The sequence below is a fragment of the Hippopotamus amphibius genome, chromosome 13, assembly GCF_030028045.1.
Source record: "Hippopotamus amphibius kiboko isolate mHipAmp2 chromosome 13, mHipAmp2.hap2, whole genome shotgun sequence".
Taxonomy (NCBI): Eukaryota; Metazoa; Chordata; class Mammalia; order Artiodactyla; family Hippopotamidae; genus Hippopotamus; species Hippopotamus amphibius.
The window spans coordinates 23,005,538-23,024,005 of record NC_080198.1 but is presented as its reverse complement, the minus strand read 5'-3'; the positions used below and the strand labels follow the sequence as shown (position 1 = coordinate 23,024,005).

The window sequence follows — 18,468 nt, the reverse complement described above, 5'->3', positions numbered from 1 at the left end:
ACCCCAACTGGTAGTTTTGCTCCAAAAAATTAAAGGGCAAGGCAAAGTGGATCTTGTGGCCCTAGGAAAGCGCAAACAAGAGGACATCCTGTCCTCTCCAGGAAGCCACCACTTCTGAACTAAGTGCCTTCCCCACGATGCCACTGACACCTGGCACTGGGAGTCACTCTTCCAACAGGTGAACACTTAAGAAGCTACTCTGCTTCCACCCACATGATTTAACTTTTTAAAAAACCGCTTAAGAGTATGTAAAGGAAAACCCACAATACCCTAGACTGCCCCAACTAAATGCAATACTACCTAAGGGCAACACTGGGCTCTATTTCCCACTAATTTACACAGCCACCACCTGGGTTAAAAACCCACCCCTCGATCCCTGGTTTTCCCTAAGCCAGGGAATTCCGAAGAAGCAGCAGAACACTAAAGGAAAATCCTACATATAGGTCAAGGGTCCAGTTTCAGAACTCTTTAGGACTGATCACTAAGCAACGTGTAGCATGGTCCAAGTTGAAGATTTATGCCCTATTCTCAGAGGTACAGGATCTTCACATTAGAAAGGAATTAACCTCCTTTCTTTCTCCTCATAGTAGCGAGGTTCCCAGACCACATGTTCTTAGATCAAGCCACAGGTGTTCGTTAAAACTTGTGTCACCAGTTCTGTTTCTCTTTTTTGAACAGTGAATGTCATGCCTGAGGTTACTACTGTGCCTCTTCTATGTTCTAGGAAAGATACCCAATTATTCAACTGAAAAGCAGACTATTCAAGCTAGGCCTCTTCTAGAAGGTACTAACAGTTCTGCAGAGATGCTAATTACTGATAACTGGACAGCATTTTGACTCATGGATCAGATTTGTTAGAAATTTTAAAAGGCTATGATATTCTACCATGTTTACAGAAGTCTAGTGTGTGTGTGTGAGTGTGTGTGTGTGTGTTTTCCTGCCAAACCTCCTGTAAGAAGTGTCCCATCAAGTCCTGATAGGCCAAAATCTTGACAGCACAGAAAAGAACCTCTTGCGGGTGAAGCACACTCTGCTTGTCAACCCAGAGTCTGGCTCCCTCTCTCAAAGTAGCACTACTGCAAAACTAATTTGCACCATTTATAGAGGAGAAATGCTAGAGGGTAGGCCCCACTCCACTGGATCCTCAAGCCCAAGCGGTCCCCCAGGGAACTGACAGGAAGGGTCTGGAACACAGTTCCCTAAAATGCCAACCAGGCGGAAAAGGACCAACTTTCAGCAGTCACAGATCTTCAGGAACTCTCACAACCTGCTAACTCGGGGGTCCTGCAGAGAAGGCTACCTTCTGCCCAGGGCCAGAGCCAAGGCTGGCCACCAAAGTCCTGGGGGATGAGGAGGCAGCTACACACACTCTCGCTAATAAATAATGTAAATGGAAGACTGGAGCCAAAAGTCACCTTCATTCATTACCCACTGGAAGGTCAAGCAGCTCAGACAACAGAGAGTTGGGTTACAGGAAAGGAAAAAAGAAACACCCGCGGACCCCCAGACAGACTTCCTCACACTCTCCCCTCCCGATGTTTCCCACTCTCCACCCACACACATACACCCTCACCTCCTGACTCTTCACTCGCATTCTCTTACCTCCAGACTCCCACCCACTCACCAACTCCCAGATGGCCCCCTGGAGCCACGCTCACTCACCTCCGGACCCCCACGACGCTTTTTTTCTCCTCCAGAACTTCAAAACCCACGTTTGCGCACCATCATACTCCATGACCCACGCTCAATCACATCCCTCTCCCCACGAGGTACACCTTCCTCCTCCAGATCCCCAAGACCCACACTCGCACACCTCCAGACGCACACTTTTCCCATCCAGATTCTTCGCACGCACGCCCCCTCTCTTCCGGACCCCCAAGGACCATCTCACCACTACGATCCCATGCTAACAGTTTTCCAGTTCATTCAACTTCACCCACAAGCCACTTAATCCGCACCCCCCTTCCCGGGGAAGCACCTCCGCCGCCCGGTCCCCAAGTGACAGCGCCCCGGGGCGCGGGGAGGGAGGAAAGGGCGGCACTCACAGGCTCCGCGTCCAGGCGGGCAGGTCCCCAGGCAGCACCGTCAGCCCGCGCCCGCCGCAGTCCAGCAAGTCCCCAGCGCAAGTGCAGGCGGCGGCGCAGGGCGCCCGCGGGCCGGCCGCGGCCGAGGCAGGCTCCAGCCGAAGCAGCAGCAGCAGCAGCAGCAGCCGCCGCCAGAGAAGGAGCGGACAAGGCGAGAGGCGCGGGGCCCCGAGCGCTCCCCGGACCGGCCGCGCCATCTTGTCTGGAGCGCGCTGCGAACTCCCGGCGCGGGGGCTGCGAGGTCCGGGGCGACCGCAGGCGCGGGCGGGCCCGCGGGGGCTCCGCACGGCACTAGGCACCGCGCTGGGGCATGGCCGCTCGCACAAGTTCTCTCCGCGGCGGCCGACGCCGGCGTTCAGAAGGCCCCCGCTGCCCGGGCCGCTCCGCAGCGCCCGGAGGGGGCCGCGAACCCCGCGCCCATCCGGGCCGGCCCGCCCGTGCTCGCTGCGAACCCTACGGATCCGGGCAAAGGGTGCTTGGTCGGCGCTCCTCGTCCTCCCGCCGCGCTCCTGGCCGGGCTCCGGAGTCCCCGCGCACGCCAAGTGCTGCCGCCGCTGCGAGGAAGGCGCTCAGACTCGCAGCCGGGGCTCTGCGCCCGTGGGCATCTTCCTCGCGGCTCCGAGCGTCCGGCTGCAGACTCCGGGCAGGACGGCGCGGCCACCTCCGCACTGCTCCAAGGGCCCCGTGCGCCCGGCTGTCCCGGAGCCGAAAGCAGAGCGCGCGCGCGCAGTTCCGGGCTCCGCACGACTCCTTAGCGCAGCTAGAAGCCCGCAGACTTCGCAGCCGAACAATCACCCGCTCGCCGCTCGCCTCCGCACAGCCCAACCCCGGCCGGTCCCTGAGGCCCCGCCCCCAGCCGCTTGCCCTCACACACCCCCTGGACTCCGCGCCCCGCGGCCTCCTGCCGGCCCACGTTGGACGCTTTGCAACAGCGCCCCGCCCCGCCCCCCGCCTGCTGCTCATTGGCTGCCGGGGTCCACGGCGGCCAGCTTGGGCGCCCATTGGAACGCTCGCCATGATCCCGCCCCTCCCGCCTCTCCGGCCACCCCTCCCCACTCTCTTTTCCCACCCAAGGTGTGAAGGGCGGGGGACTGGGAGGAGAAAGGGAGAGACAGCCTCAGGCTCTTAAAGGGGACGTGCTAACTGATGGTGGAAAAGGGGTATGCGCACTTGGGGAGAGGAGGAATAGAGGTTTTCCCTCTGAGTGTAGGGGAGGAGAAAACATTGGTAAAGAGGGTAACGCCGCCGCTTTGGAGCGGTCCGGCCTCAAAGTTTCTTCCTTCCTTCCCTGACTACAAACAGGGTCGGCAATTTAGAGCAAGTTTACACCCATTTTCCAGATGCCCTCTAGGAGCAAAGATGCAGATTTAAAACCTTACAAATTTCTTACTGATGGCATCTTTAGTTATTTTATTAGGGGTGGCCGCCTTCCTCTCTCACAACCTGGAGCTCCTTTAGGCTCCTGACTTGTTCTTGACCTCTTAAATCCAGCAATATGTTCTGGATTACCAAAATAAACGTGTACTGCATGCAGAAACCCAATCTCAAAGGTGTACACAGTCCCACTCCCACCCTCACCTCCGCCCCGGTGAGTTGAAGGGTACTCCTGGAAACACTCCAACCTTCGATAAAGGGGTTGCTTTGTTTGTTTAAATCAGAGCCTTTTAAAGCCAGTTTTCAAGAAGCAATACATCGAGTGCTCCTAAGAGACAGAGTAAAAAAAAGAAATAATAACTGTTACAAAACTACTAACTTTGGCTCCTACAGGTCTCAACATAGTAGCCAAGTATAAGGACAGTGCACTGAAACAGTAAAGAAGGCACACCGTGCGGGGACACACACACACACACACACACACACACACACACACACACGTGCACAGTAAGATATAGCTGCTCCTATGGTGTTTTGGTTTGCTGGTGTCTCGTGTCCCTTCCCAAGAGTATGTAAGTTTCTAACAAAGCTGCCCACACTGTCAGGAAAATTAAGCAAGTCACGGCTGTTGAAAAACATTTGCCCTAGCACCCAGCAAATGAAATCTGACTTCTGTGTTATGAAAACCAAGGGGAGGAGATGTTACTCAGAAAACAAAACAAAACAAAACAAAAAATTAAGAGTTTTGTTCCATTTTTGACATATTCTAAGGGGTTGCTTTAAGTGAGATGTTAAAATTTTCCTCAGTCATAAGAGCACCTCTTTCTTTCCTCAAAATTGGGTTTGGGCTTGGTAGTCAAGTGGTTGCTGGTTTCCTTTCTTTTTGTTCCTTCATTCCCCTCTATCCTCCTCCCACTTCTTCTGATTCATTATGCTATCAAATACTGGTCCCTCATTTTCCTTCCTTCCTTCCTTCCCTCCTTCCCTCCCTCCTTCCTTCCTTCCCTCCCTCCCTCCTTCCTTCTTTCCCTCCCTCCCTCCCCCAGCCTCCTCTCTCTCTCTGCATGATCTCAGTAGTAATGCCCAATGCAGTACTCAAACATGTGTGTAAATCAACCCAAATATGATTCCCAAGAAACATCATCAGAAAAGGGCTGCACCTGACCCATTCTACCTAGGGTTTTAACCACCTTTTATGTTTCATTTGTGATCCACATTAAACACACACCTTCCACCTGAACAAGAAGAGATACATCTCTTTGTTATAATGTCTTTTGGTACAATAATATTAATAAGGGCAGGGATGGAATTTAAAGGACCCCAAATTGGTGTAGTCCTCTATGTCAAGGTTTCTGAAATTTTTCATGACCAAAGAACACAAAACATAATTTAATGCAGAATAACCCATAAGCATTTCCTTAAATGAAACTGTCAGACCTGCCTTGCCCCATCTCAAATGAAACAGCAGATGCAGCAGAAACAGACTGAACTCATTGAACCCCTCGAGATACTGATCTAAAATTATCTCAGGTTTGTTCCATCATTGGTATTGTAAAATGGATATTTATTGTCAAATGTTTTTTCCAAATGCTTGTGGGTGCACCTGTGAGTCGCTTCCTTGGAGGATAGGAGTTGAGAATTGGCAAGATAAGGATGTGCTCACAAATCTAAAACAGCCCCTGTGGTCTGCTTACCATGCAGCTAGAGAGAAGGAGTCCAAAACTGAGGAACACTTGCAGGAACTGGGCGCCTGAGCCTTGGCAGTTCCCCTTGTCTACAGCAGAGCATGAAGTCATGTCTGCTCCCCATACCATGTATGGAAGTTTGCCCATATACTAGCAACGTGCTTGTGATTGAAAGGAGAGTGCGGGCCTGGAGAGCTCAGGGGAGAATTCATCTGTGGCCATAACCTAAAATCACAAAGACCTGAATAACAACAAGGGCAAGTTTCTAAGGAAGTCCCTGTCCCTGCTTGTAAAAGAGCAAGCACTGGTCCATTCGGCACCAAGCGACAGTTGATTTGGGCATTCTGGGTCCTCATTTTCCTCCACTGCCATTTTGCCAATTTTAAAGAGTTGCTTATTCCTTAAAGGGGTCATCCAGGGATATTTCAGTTTTCCCATTCGTTTTAATCTACCAGATACCAAACTCCAGGGGCCAGCATGGACTCAAATCCCCCTCAGAAATCATTGCACTGCTCTCTTAAATACAGAAGCTCTAGCAGTTAATCATCCTAAACCCACTGAAAGAGACAAACCCCAAATCTAAATAGCCTGAAATCACTAAGCAGAAGAGAAGCAAATGATAACATAACAAGAAAGTAGATTGATCACATGGATTTTTTTTTTAAACACAAATTCCAGAGGACCAAATCCTGGTGGTTTATGACAGTTCTAGGTTGTGATAAAGAATGCTGAGATTCAGACATGTTCTCTTACTGTGAGAAGAGATTTTACACTATGTTCAGTACATTAAAAGAGCACCAGGGCCGTATGCAGAAGACCTGGATTCTAGCCAAGCCTTGTTACCCATGAAACCTTTGCCCATTCATTTTCTTTCTTTCAGCCTCAGTTTTCTCAAATGGAAAACAAGGAAAATGGTACATCTGACCTGAATGCTAAGACAGTTAAAGCAGGATCCATTTTGATATAGGACCTGGGGGGCTTTATCAACCTGTGGGGGCTACATATCTTGAAGGCTTATTTTTAAGGTATTATTGAATTTTACCTCTGAAAAAACTTGAGCATCCAGGTACATACTGTAGATGGAAAATCTTAGTAGGTACTTTCAGCATAGAGGGTTTTCTCCCCCTCAGGCATGCCACAAAGGGTTAATAATTACCAATAAAACCCCTGAAGACTTGCAGGGTGATGACAGCCCTGCTTTGAGCCTGTTTTGTACCTCTCTCCCAAGGAAAATAAAGCTGTGTACTCATTAACTCCTTCCTTGCAATAATCCTGTCAATGAGACGGATAGGCAGAGGAGGTACCAGAGTCCAGGGATGGAATATAAGAAGAGACAACGTGGAGATTTCTCTGCCCCCCATTCCAACGTTTTCCCTTTGGTGGAGGTGGGGAGACACAGGCTTTGCTGTGCAACCTCTGGCTACTGGAATATTGGTTAATGCTCAAACGGTGCCAGGCTGCAGTCACTGCATTTCCACAGCAAGAATGGCCGATGCCTGAAGCTCATCTGTGCTCCTGCATGTGTCCCCTCCTGCTCCTGCAGAGCAGCATACACCAGGGCCCCCAAACCATTAGAGTCCACCTTCTAACACAATCTAGACCCTGCACACTGGTCCCTGCCTCGTGGATATGCCATTTTAGTTGGTTCACTGAAAGTATCAAAGAAAAACTTTATGAAAGCTTGGAGCAACTCAAAATTCTGAGGTTCTGGAATGATGACCAGTGTAAGAGGCAGCCTCTTTGCTCCAATGATGAAGAGATGGGTAATTACATCATCACCAGAGGCCTTACCTCTCACCACCAACCTGCTGCCTTTACAATTATCCCTTGTAGCCACACTTGAAAGAGGAGGGGGGTGGGAAATAAAGTTTATGGTTTACTGCCAGCAACTCAGAAGCAACACCTCAATGTATATAAAGATCAGCACATTTATCATAATGTATAATAATCATTTTCATGAAGTCATATACCTTATATTTTTCAAAGTAAGGTCACATCATAACAACAGCTGTCATTTACAGAGCACTTATTTCATGTCTGTCATTTTGGCAGAGAGCTTTAGGTTCTTTTTTCACGGAGGAAGAAGTTAAGAAAAACGTTCAAGGCCACACAAGCTAATAAGTGACAAGACCAAGATTTCAAGCCGGCTCCGAGGACACCAAAGATCCATAATGACATCTGAGCCTCATAAACTTTGAATATGACAGTTGTTATTGTTCCCACTTTATAGATGAGAAAGCTGAGGTTAAATGATGTGTCAGGGTCTCACAGGGTCAAGAATAAACAGAACCTTAAATCAAAGTTCCATTTCAACCATTACCACACAAGCTTTACATTCACTAAACGTCTTAGGAGATGAGTCATGATGCTTTTTTCTCAAGGATCTTGTGAGAATGGACATAATTTCTTTCCTTTTCCATACTGGAGAATCGCTTTTCTGAATTTCTTCCCTGATTAATAAGCAAAAAAATTTAAAGATAAATATATTGGCCTTTCCCCCCACCATACCTGGCAGGACTTGTATAATAATAAAGGTTAATCATTACTGAGAACTTACTATGCTCTAAGCATTATTTCATGTTATGGCTTAATTTCACTGAAGTCACATAAGAATTCTGTAAGGTAGGCGTTGGAAAGATCATCTTATAGATGAAGATCCTGAGACTCTAGTCAATCACCTAACCCTAGCCACATCCTCGTTATTGGTTCAGGAACTCAAAGCCACTGCTAAGTTACAGCTCACTTTCCAGAATCAGAGAGAGTTAACCTGCCACTCTCTCAGCACTCTCAATTGGAATTATTTTTTGTGTTTATCACGTCTTCTAGATGGGCAGCTCATTAAGTTCAGTACCTGAGTCTTAGCCCAGTTTCAGGCACATGGTAGGCACAGAAGCAACATTTGCTACCTGACCCTTGCCTGCTCTGTGAACAAGGACGCGTATCAAGCACCCCCCATCCCCCATCATATCCATGCACCAGCAACATCAGCACACCTAAAGTTTTCCAGAAACTCCAATCTCAGCTCCCACCCCAGACCCACTGGATCAGGATCTGCTTTTGAAACAAGGCCCCCAGGTGATTTGTTTGCACTTTTGAAGATTAAGAAGCACCAGGTCACCTCACGCATCCCACATACGCACCTCCTGACTGTCTTTCCCATCGCTGCCACCAAGGATAAACCAAACTCTTCACACTTTATGCATTTTTATGTGCTTGTGTGTATGTGTTTACATTTTCCATATTTTCACAAGCCCATAATAAAATAATTTCCAAAATATAAGCAGGCATGTGGTTAGCATTATTACCCCTTAACTGAAGAGCATACAAAACATCTGCTGCCCATGAGATTTTGGTCAAATCCTCTCGTGCCATTCAATTCTCTTTTTCTTTGAGATGCATTCAGGCTAATAAGAAGCATTTGAGAATTTTATGGCCCCTTATATTTGTTTCCAAAAGGACAGTTGGGTTTTTGACACATTTCAAATTTATCATAAACTTATAGCCAGGCACATATTATACGCTTTTCACTGTCATTCTTATCCATGAGCTACATTCTTTAGGTAATCATTTAAATATCCTTATTTCCCTGAGGGAGTTCTGACACTCTTCTTGGATTTAGATGCTATAAATCAAAGACAAAACTTTGTCTTGTCACCAGACCCCCTCACCAAAAAATATCACTCTTTTGTCTTATTTGAAGTGCATTTACTAAGATTCAGAGACGACAAGGATACTGCAAAAATAGCCACCAATAATTTCTCCCAACAAGACGTGGTGTAAATGTTCCCTCCCTCCTTGAACCTGGGACGGCCTTGTGACTTGCTTTGGCCAACAGAATGCGGTGGAAGTGACACCGTGCCAGTTCTGACATGTGTGAACACCACAGGAGCAGAGACAAGCCATCCCCATTGAACTTGGCCCAAAGTCCTGATCCACAGAATGGGAACCAATAAAAACAGACCTGGTTTTAAGCCACTAACTTTTGGGGTGCTGGGTTATGCAGTTGTAGGTATCTGAAACAACCAATGTGGCTAAGTGGACGTGCAATAAAACGTGAGTAGATTGGGGGGAGGGGAGAATAAGGTCTAATCAAATAAACCTGTCATTAGGAGTGTCCAAAAAATTAGTGTTATCAGTTGACCTTCCCGGCATGTTTGTCAGGGCCCTTGACTGAATGCACACGCCAACTGGCTGATGTGGTTGAACAAAACTTCTTGGGTAATAAATATTCTGGGCTCTGCCGCAGGCCACAAAATGAGCTCTCTTCCTCCTTGCTTGGAAATAGGGTGAGAGAAACACAGAGTATCTGCTTGTTTATAAAAGGTAGCTTCTCCCATGTGGCTGGCAGTGAAATAAAATAACTGAAAGGATGAAATCATGGAAGTCCTATTCTATTCTTCCTGAAAAAAATCAAATAAGGCTTAAAGGGTTTACCTTATTTTTCACAAGAGACAAATGCGTGAAGCTCAAAAAATGGAGTCCTGGCCATGAAACTAACATCGAGATAGGGAGTTTGGGTGTGGGTGTTCAGTAGGGGGTGAGGGTGGCGGGGGAGTTGTAGCTTTTGGGCACAGACTAGCTTACCCCTCCCCCCAGATGGCTGTATGCTTACCTTTAAGGTCTGTAAGGCAGAGCTTACTGCTTCCTTATGTGTTATTTTACCTTCTCCAGCTCTCATTACTTAAGAGTCTTCACTGTGCATGACACTGGGGAGGGGCAGGGCAGTGCAGGGTACAAGGCCCACTTAGCTGACTCCCTGTCATCACAACTAGTGCTTCTGTGGACTGCTAGATCCCTGGCAGCTAGACTAGTACCTGACAAACAGCAGGTGTTCAAGAAATAGTGTTGAATGAATCAGTGACTGACTGACTGAATGCATCGTTTTCTGTACATGAACCTGATTTTCCCATAAAGACCATGGGCAGGTCACAGGAAGCAATCACAGAATCACAGACTGTTGGAAGACAAACGGGCCTTCCTGACCATCTAGTGCCTCAGGTCAGGTTCCACCCTAGACCTGCTGGATCAGAAACTCAGGGGTGGGGCTCAGCATCCCATGTTTTAACACCAAGAGATTTTCATACATGATGAAACTGGAGAGCCACCCATCTAGTCTGAACTCATTTTACAGACCCAGAGAAGGCATAAGATGGCCTCAAAGTCACACAGCTAGTTGGTAGCTGGAAGTAGACCTAGGGTGACCGACCATCTAGATTTGCCCAGAACTGAGGAGTTTTCCAGGGCACATGACTTCCAACACTAATACAGGGAAAGTTCTGGGCAACTCAAGACAAGTTTGTCACCTTATTAGAACCCTAGTTTCCTAGCTAATTCACATCTAGAACACTCTGCCTGCCATAGAGCTAATTTACCTGAGTACAGACTATGTGCCAGCAAATGACCTGAGTGCTTTAAATGCATTAACTCACTTAATCCTCTCAACAGTCCTATGAGGTAGGAACTATTATTATCTTCATTTTATAAAATACAGGCATACCTAGGAGATAATGCAGGTTCAACTCCCGACCGCCTCAATAAAGCAAGTCATGTGAATTTTTGGTTTCCCAGTGCAAGTGATGTTTTAGAGAACAGATTTGTGGTTGCTGGAGGGAGAGGGGGTTGGATTGGGAGTTTAGGATTAGGAGATACAAACTATCATGTATAGAATGGATAAACAACAAGGTACTACTGTATAGCACAGGGAATTATAACCAATACCCTGTAATAAACCGTAATGGAAAAGAAAAAGGGGTGTTTACCTATACTTTAGTCTATTGAGTGTGTAAAAGCCTTGTGTCTAAAAAAAACAATGTCTCTTCCATAAAATTCCTGTGCTCAGCTGCAGTCTGGTCCAGTATTGGACACGACCAGAACTCAAGTTCTGCCGGAAGATCATCATGAATCAGTGAAGGGGCAGGAGGACTCGAGACTATATGCTAAAAAGCAGTTATAACAAAAAGCCATGACATTTTAGCCAGGCAGCAAGGGACATGAAGACAGAAAGGGGTGAGGGACAGTGAAAAAGGCGGTGGTAGCATCAGTGGAATAGGTCCCAGGGTTTGGAAGTCACTGAAGTCAGAGAGCTACAGGAAGTGAGCTGGGAAGCCTGACTGGGCAGGGGTTGCTCTAGTTGGCAAAGACTAGGCTGAGGATGACCAGGGGAGTCAGTAACTGAAAGAGTGTGGAAGAGGGAGGTTTGGCCCTCCAGACCTTGTTGCATGTTGAATAAAAACAAAATCACTGGAGGTGATCTGATTTAAGACCTGACAAGCCAGGACAATGGAAATACCATTCATGAAAATGCTTATGAAAATTTCCAAGAATTACGATGGGAAGATTATTGAGAGTGACAGTAAGCAGGGAGCTAACATTTGTAGGGAATCGTAGATGACTGCCACAAGGAGGGAGAGTGGCTGAGAGACTCTACAATCATGAGTTTCAGAGCTGAACGGATTTGGAAGAGGAAGGAAGGAGTATGGGCTGGAAGGGGCAACTAGGATCAGGAAAAACATCTACACCACCTCCTGGCCCAGCAACGTAAGAGGTATGAGAGAAAAACAAACAAACAAACAGGCATCAGCCATTAACTTTCCCTGGAATTAAGATAAACAGATATTTGGCTAGATGGTCATCAACACCAGAGGTCAACGAACTTTCCCAGTAAAGGGCCAGAGAGTAAATATTTTCAGCTTTGTGGGCCTTAGAGTCTTTCTTGCAACTACTCTACTGGGCCACTGTAGCTCAAAAGTAGCTGCAGATGATACGTAAATGACCAGGTATAACTACAGTCCAAGAAAACTCTGTTTACAAAAACAGGCTGCAGGCCACATTAGGCCTGCAGGTAGAAATCTGCTAACCTCTGACAAACACTGCTGAGAAAAAGCCCAACTGAGGGAAGTCTCGTGAACAAAAACAGGACATGTTTATCTAAAGACCAAAGATTAAAAAGGACTTAAATTTAGGATTCTGGTTGTAAGCAGAGTGCCTACGTATAGTTGTGAAGGTTGTACACTGTACAACCCCAGGGGCCACTATTCACATAGACTTCAATGTCAATGACCCCTAGAAACTGTGCAGGACATAATCTGAACGGTTACATATGACAGTCCTAGTTGCAAGAATAGTAAATGCAAGGATTTCACTCTAATGAAATGGTTGAAAGGATATCCCAGCTTGAGACGCTTTCCCCACTATTTCTAGAAAAACAGTAACTACTTTTATTGAGCATCTGCTTTGCATCAGGCACAACACGTGGGGATATATAAATATTAACCTGCAGCAACTCTGTAAGGTATTTATTTTCCTCTTTTAACTTTGAGATTCAGAAAGGCTAAGCAATTTGCCTAAAGTACCCAGCTGGTAAATATCTAAACTGAGGTCTGCCTGACATCCAATTGCTTCTATACCTCTCTCCTTTCATATCGGTTACAAGGTTCTTTAAGGATGACCTAGCAAAGCATATATTAAGAAATGGTCTTCTGGAGACCTAAGTAAAAATAATTACATACCTTAAAAGACACTGAAAATATGGCCGGCACGCCCACAAGGAAGACAGTTCTTATTATATCAATGTCTTTATGGATTTGGATTCTGTTCAGAAAAGCTCAAACTCAAAAGGTAATTGTTGGCAGCACGCAAAATCCATCGCCCCGTAATTAACATATGACAATTATTCTAATTGCCTCAAACAACATTTCTATGTTTTTAATTGTAGAGCAATTTGCCAATCTCATCATTAATTGGCAATTCATATTTTAAACATGTAAAAGGCAATGGGTCTTTATTTCCTTTGAGGCAACTCAGCGCATTAACTGAATTTTTAAAACACGTTTTCTTCTTTTCTCTGACCACAGGACCCCCTTCAGATGGTTCTGATTGCAGTTTCTGTTGGCCAAAGTGCATTTTCCCTGGGTAACTTAACCTTACTTTAGCACTTTAATGCATTTTCCTAACAATTCACTTAGACCAGATCCTTGTTTCCCTCTAGACACCCTGAGCAGGGCTCCTGTTGACTTCAAAGGGAAAAGTGTGGGTGCAGGGGAAACTAGGAATCTAGTTCCTGGTTCAAAAACCCTCCACACACTATAAAAACTCACTGGTGTCTTCCTGTATGTTAAGGGCCAATTAATATATGTGAGTGAAGCCTTTGTATGCAACCACCCTGGCAAGTCGTGAACTTGCTGGAAAGCCCAGAAGCTAATGGAAAACAAAGTTTAGTGGACCCAGTTCCCATACAGACCCCCATTTGCTCATGGGGAGGGAGGGAGGGAGAAGAATAACAATTGACGCAAAAGGCAGAACGGCAGTAAAGACAGCCACTGACTGCTCCATATTCTCTCTCTCTCTCTCTCCCTATCTCTATCTCCACATCTCCATTCCTTCAACAAACATTCATAGGCTACCATGGGCCAAACACTGGGTTAGGTAGCAAAGATATTCATCACCCAAGCATCAGCCCCCCCTTATCCCAACTTTCGCAGTCACTTTCCTCTGGAATATTGGGAAAGAGGTGGTGTGCCTTAACTCTGCAGCTCGGGCAGTCTGACACAGCTTCTGTGTTGCAGAATCTGCCCTCCCTCCAGGCGGCTGACTGTCCTCTGGAGCTCCCAGGCTTCAGCCCCATCAGGGGGATGCTGCTTCTCTGCGTGAGCATTAGTGGAGGAGAGCAAGAGAAGCAACATAGTTTTACCTTGTCCCTTACTCACCTCCCCGCCTATACACACAAAAAACCACCAGCACCGCCTCCTGTACGAGGCTGTGAGAATTTAGTGATAGCTTGGAGGTATCTGATGGAAACTGGAAGACAAAACTCTTAACAATGTCAAACTCTTCACAGCTGTTTACATGACTATTACCTAGAGTGGTGGGAAGCACAGAAAGTTCACACCTTGCTAGGGGTTTCTGGCCTGGCCTTGTTTTTCAGACTTCTGGGCACTCTCTTCCCAAGACCATCTCCTTCTCGAAACACACCCCTTTGCTCTTGCCCTTGCACTAGGAAGCTCAAATCTGACTGCATATTCTCTGGGGAGCTCCACCTGAACCAGTTAAATCAGAACCTTTGGATCTGGAGTTGGACATCAGTACATAATTTTTCTCTTCCTAGGTGACTTTAATGTGTAGCTAGGGTTGAGAGCGGCTACCCTAGGAGAGATCCTGTCCCTTCACCAGGCCTAGGGGCAGATGAGAGTGGGGGTGCAGATTCCAAAGCTTGAATTATTCAGTCTAGACCAGAGTTTGCAAATTGGAGGCCCACCCACAGCCTGGATCCGGCTAGCAGATGTGTTTTGTTTGGCCCGCACAGGGTTTAAAAAAAATTGAGTTACTTGCCAACATTTATTAATGGGAATATATTGCATAAAAATCTGGATATCTGGCTTCATTTGGAAAATAGGATTCTCTGGCCATTCTTGGTCTGCATTTTGTGTGGCCACAATTGGCTTGAGAGGAGGAGCCACCAGGCCCTGGGGTGTTAGCCTGTGCTCTCTGGTTTACCACAGTCCTCACCACTCCCTAACATCTCACTCTTTTACCTTCCTGGCCCCTGTAGTTCTGAGTAATGGGGGAGGGGAGAGGGAGGAAGCACCATCTCCCTTTGTAATATCTCCCCCATGAAGTACAATACAAGTACTGTTATTTACAAGATAAGGGTGGCGATAAACCCACAGAGATACCTGGGTTCACTGGGAATTAAGGAAGAGAACTCTTTTTCTATATACAACTTAATCTGCACAGGCCCCCTGCCTACAGTGGGAGAGTACTTAATATTATTTTCACAGAGCAGGGTTGGTTTCAGGCCCACCTCACTGCCACCCTTCCCTCTGCCTCCATTTCTTTGTTTAATCTCAGACTTGGACTTGCATAAAAAAAAATTCCACCCCTGGACTCCCAAACCATTCAGTGATACAGAGTTACTGTTTATCAATGCCCTAGGCCAGCCAGGTGGCCCCACACCTGTCTTCCTGGGGTGGTATTTCTCAATATGTGGCTCACACAGCTTGTGGCAGATTCCTGGGCCCCACCCTAGACTCAGTAAATTGAATCTCTGGGGGTAGGGCCAGGTATCCACATTTGCCAAGTGACATTTTTACTCAAGAAGAATCTTAGCAGCAGCTCGTGGCAGCACTTATTAAATGCTTTCTTTGTACTATCTCATTTAATCTTCACAGAAGTCCTTAAGCTGGCTAGTAATAGCCCTACTTTACCAGTGAGGAAACTGCAGCACAGAGAAGTTAACTAACCTGCTCAAGGTCACACAGTAAGTAGCGAAGCTAGGATTCTGATCTAGTTTCTAGTGGAGAAACCACTGCTTCGAGTTTTGAAAAGGAGGCAGGAGGAAGATTCATGAGCTCCCAGACAAAACAGGTCGAGGAGGATGGGATAAAATTTTGTCCATTTACGATTAGAAAGCATTGCCTTGCTTTCAGGAACTTGAAAGTGTTTAGGGTAGAGACTAGACAAAAGCGTATTACTCATAACATATGGTAGCATATGGTTAGATGTCAAAAATACCCTGGATCCATAGGATCTGGTCTCTGCCTCTCCGAAGTCATCTTTCCACTTATCCCAGCTTCCCTGCCGTCCTGGAGTCTTTGCACTGGAACTTAGCATGTGTGGGTCGCTCTGCCTGAATGTTCTTCTCTTAGATCAGGGTCAGCATGCTTTCTCCTTAACAGGCTAGACAGTAAATATTTTAGGCTTTGGGCATCATCAGTTCTCTGTTGTAACTACTCCGCTCTGTCACTGGAGCATGAAAGTGGCCGCAGACGGTACATAAGTGAATGGACATGGCTTTGTTCTGATAGACCTTTATGGACTCTGAAATTTGAATTTCCTATGATTTTCATGTGTCACAAGATATTTTCTACTTTAAATTTGTTTTCAACCATTTAAAAATGTAAAACCTATTCTTAGCTCGCAGGCTGCACAAAAGCTGGTATAGGTAGGGTTTTTGCGATGGGCCATCCGTCCTTTGCCTTAGGTCTTTTTATGGGGAGGCCGTTCTTGTTGCCTCAGGCTCAGCTCCGTGTCTCAGAGGACTTCCCTGACGCCTCCAGCTCACGTTGCCCCTCCCTCCTCTGTTCACAGCTCTCCCATCACCTTTTAAAATGACTCAAAAACGCTTATTACTATTTTAAGGTTTTCTTGTTCATACATTAGCTTATATGCTCATTGTAGATTTCCGTCTGCCAGAATGCACGTTCCGTGAGTGCAGGGAGCTGCTTTGTGTTTTTTGCTGTCTCTTCACTGTCTAAACAGCTCCTACTGGAACTCAGATACTTAGAGAGTGAGAACTTGGATAAACTACTAGACAAAACTCTCCAGCAGTACAACTCACAGCTCCTTTGACTGGTCTCTTGCAAACCTTTTGTTATGCTGAGCTCAGGGGCTACAGAGATAAAATATCACCCAGCAACTGCCCACAGCAATGGTAAGTCACAGAAATCAACAACAACAAAAAACCAACAACAACCTGATTTCTCTTATTTAGAATAGAATAGAGTTTCCTAAATACCAAGGATGGCTACCATTGAATAATGCCCATACTTCTTGGAGCTACGCACACTTATTTTTCAGAGAGCAAAAATCTCATCTTGGGCTAAACTAAGGGTTTCCACATTTCCTTATGGAAAGCTTAAACAACCAGGACTCATGATTTTCTCTCATGTAAATAAATAAGACAGTAAGCAGCTCTTAAATGCTGTGCCTTGTCAGGGAGTGAAGGAAATAGACTCCTTACAAACTGGCCCTGGCACATACATGAGAAAACAAACTTGTGCCGTTAAGACCTTTATGAGCAGGGCCACTGGACCCCGTGAGCACAGGAGAAGGTTCCCCTGAGGCTTTCAAGGTCAGCCAGGCAGCACGGATGGGCGAACACGGTGATGTTCATCTATTCGAGGGAAGTTTTCCTTAAGCCACTATCTTTCAATCTTAAGCAGCAATTTTTCTGTCCCACTGAGGGCCCAAGGGAGGGCCCTCTTTCCTCCCAATTGCAGACTGAAAGTAGGATGAGTGGGTTTCAGCATCTCCGGGTGAACAGCCTGGTGAGGACTAAACACGTGATGGTCACCAGGTCCCAGGTGCCTTTAGTCCCCTGTGGACTTCACCACACAGGATTCTCAGGCTGAAGGGAGTTTTGTTAAAGAAAAATCATTGCCACGGTTCTACCCTAGAGGTCTGAAGCTAAGGCCGAGTGCTGGATGCTGCATCCTCTGAGTGTCTATTTCAGACAACAAAGTCCCAAAGGGCCCTGTGGGCATTAGGGCAAAGGCAGCAAGGCCTAAATGCAGGGTTCCAAAGTTAAAATCTGTCGTCTCTTCGACAAGAGCCCTGTAGCAGAAACTTGAAGCACTAACCATGTTTCACTCATCATATTAATTATAAGTCATTAAAATGATGCAAGAATCACTTCCTTGTTCCTTAGGGCCTGGAGCTTTAATGGAGCTTTTATTGAGCATTTACTACATAAAAGGCACTAGGCTGATGGATGAGGGGAGTGTGTGGGAGTATAATACAAACATGAAGACAAGAGGGTCCCCCAGGCTGGAGTTCCCACTAAAGGATGCATGGCTGAATAATATATTTAGGTACTCAGATGCTTGGAACTTGGAATCAAATGTAAGTTTCATCAACATTGGAAAAAAACCAAGCTATTCTTGCTGGTTACCAATGGCTATTGCTAACTGAGTATATAATTTGTCTTACCTTGTTTAATTCTCACAGGCAATCAATGAAGCAGGTTCTCTTTTTGCCCCATTTTATAGATGAGACCACCAAGGATCAGAGATGTTAAAGAAACAGGCACTAGTTCGCACAGCTGGTAAATGCCTAAGCTGGGGATCAAACTGGGGTCTGCTAAAGGCCATCGACCTGATCACTAAGCCCCTTCCGATAGTGCCCTCCTGGGTTGGCCTAAGCCTTAGGTCAGGATAAAGGTCTTTACTCACTGTGGTCTTCTTCCCTAACTCCACCCTGCAGTCTTCCAAGAGCTGTGATTTTACCATTAGAGATTCATTCCTTTGGGGGAAATCTAGGTCTCTTGGTAAATTGTAAATGTCCTCTCAGAGGAACTGTCCATTATGAACTGCTCACTGTCATATTGATAAGCAAAGCATGCAAAGAATGGGCTGGGAGGTAGGCACAGTTTAGAGAGTGGCCTTCAGAGGAGTCCCTCACAAAGCTTGACGTTTGGGATTCCTGGTGCATCTGGCCATAGGATAGGGGAGGGGAGTGTGAACAGAGATAAGCCTTTTCCTTCTCTGCACCAGGCTTCAGGCCACCACCAATATGTTCTCTTCATCTTCCTGGCACCCAGCTATGCTACA

General features: G+C 46.4%; 1 protein-coding gene across 2 annotated transcripts in view; it reads right to left on the bottom strand.

Annotated features, from left to right (window-relative positions):
* LRIG1 (leucine rich repeats and immunoglobulin like domains 1) overlaps positions 1-2,943 on the bottom strand; it is a 117,555-nt gene extending 114,612 nt beyond the window's left edge. For both annotated transcript variants that reach the window (XM_057705087.1, XM_057705088.1), the window contains exon 1: positions 2,046-2,943. In XM_057705087.1, the coding sequence (XP_057561070.1) occupies positions 2,046-2,281 (236 nt within the window). In that variant the 5' untranslated portion in view covers positions 2,282-2,943. The remainder of the gene's footprint in view (positions 1-2,045) is intronic.
* Positions 2,944-18,468: the final 15,525 nt, after the last annotated feature.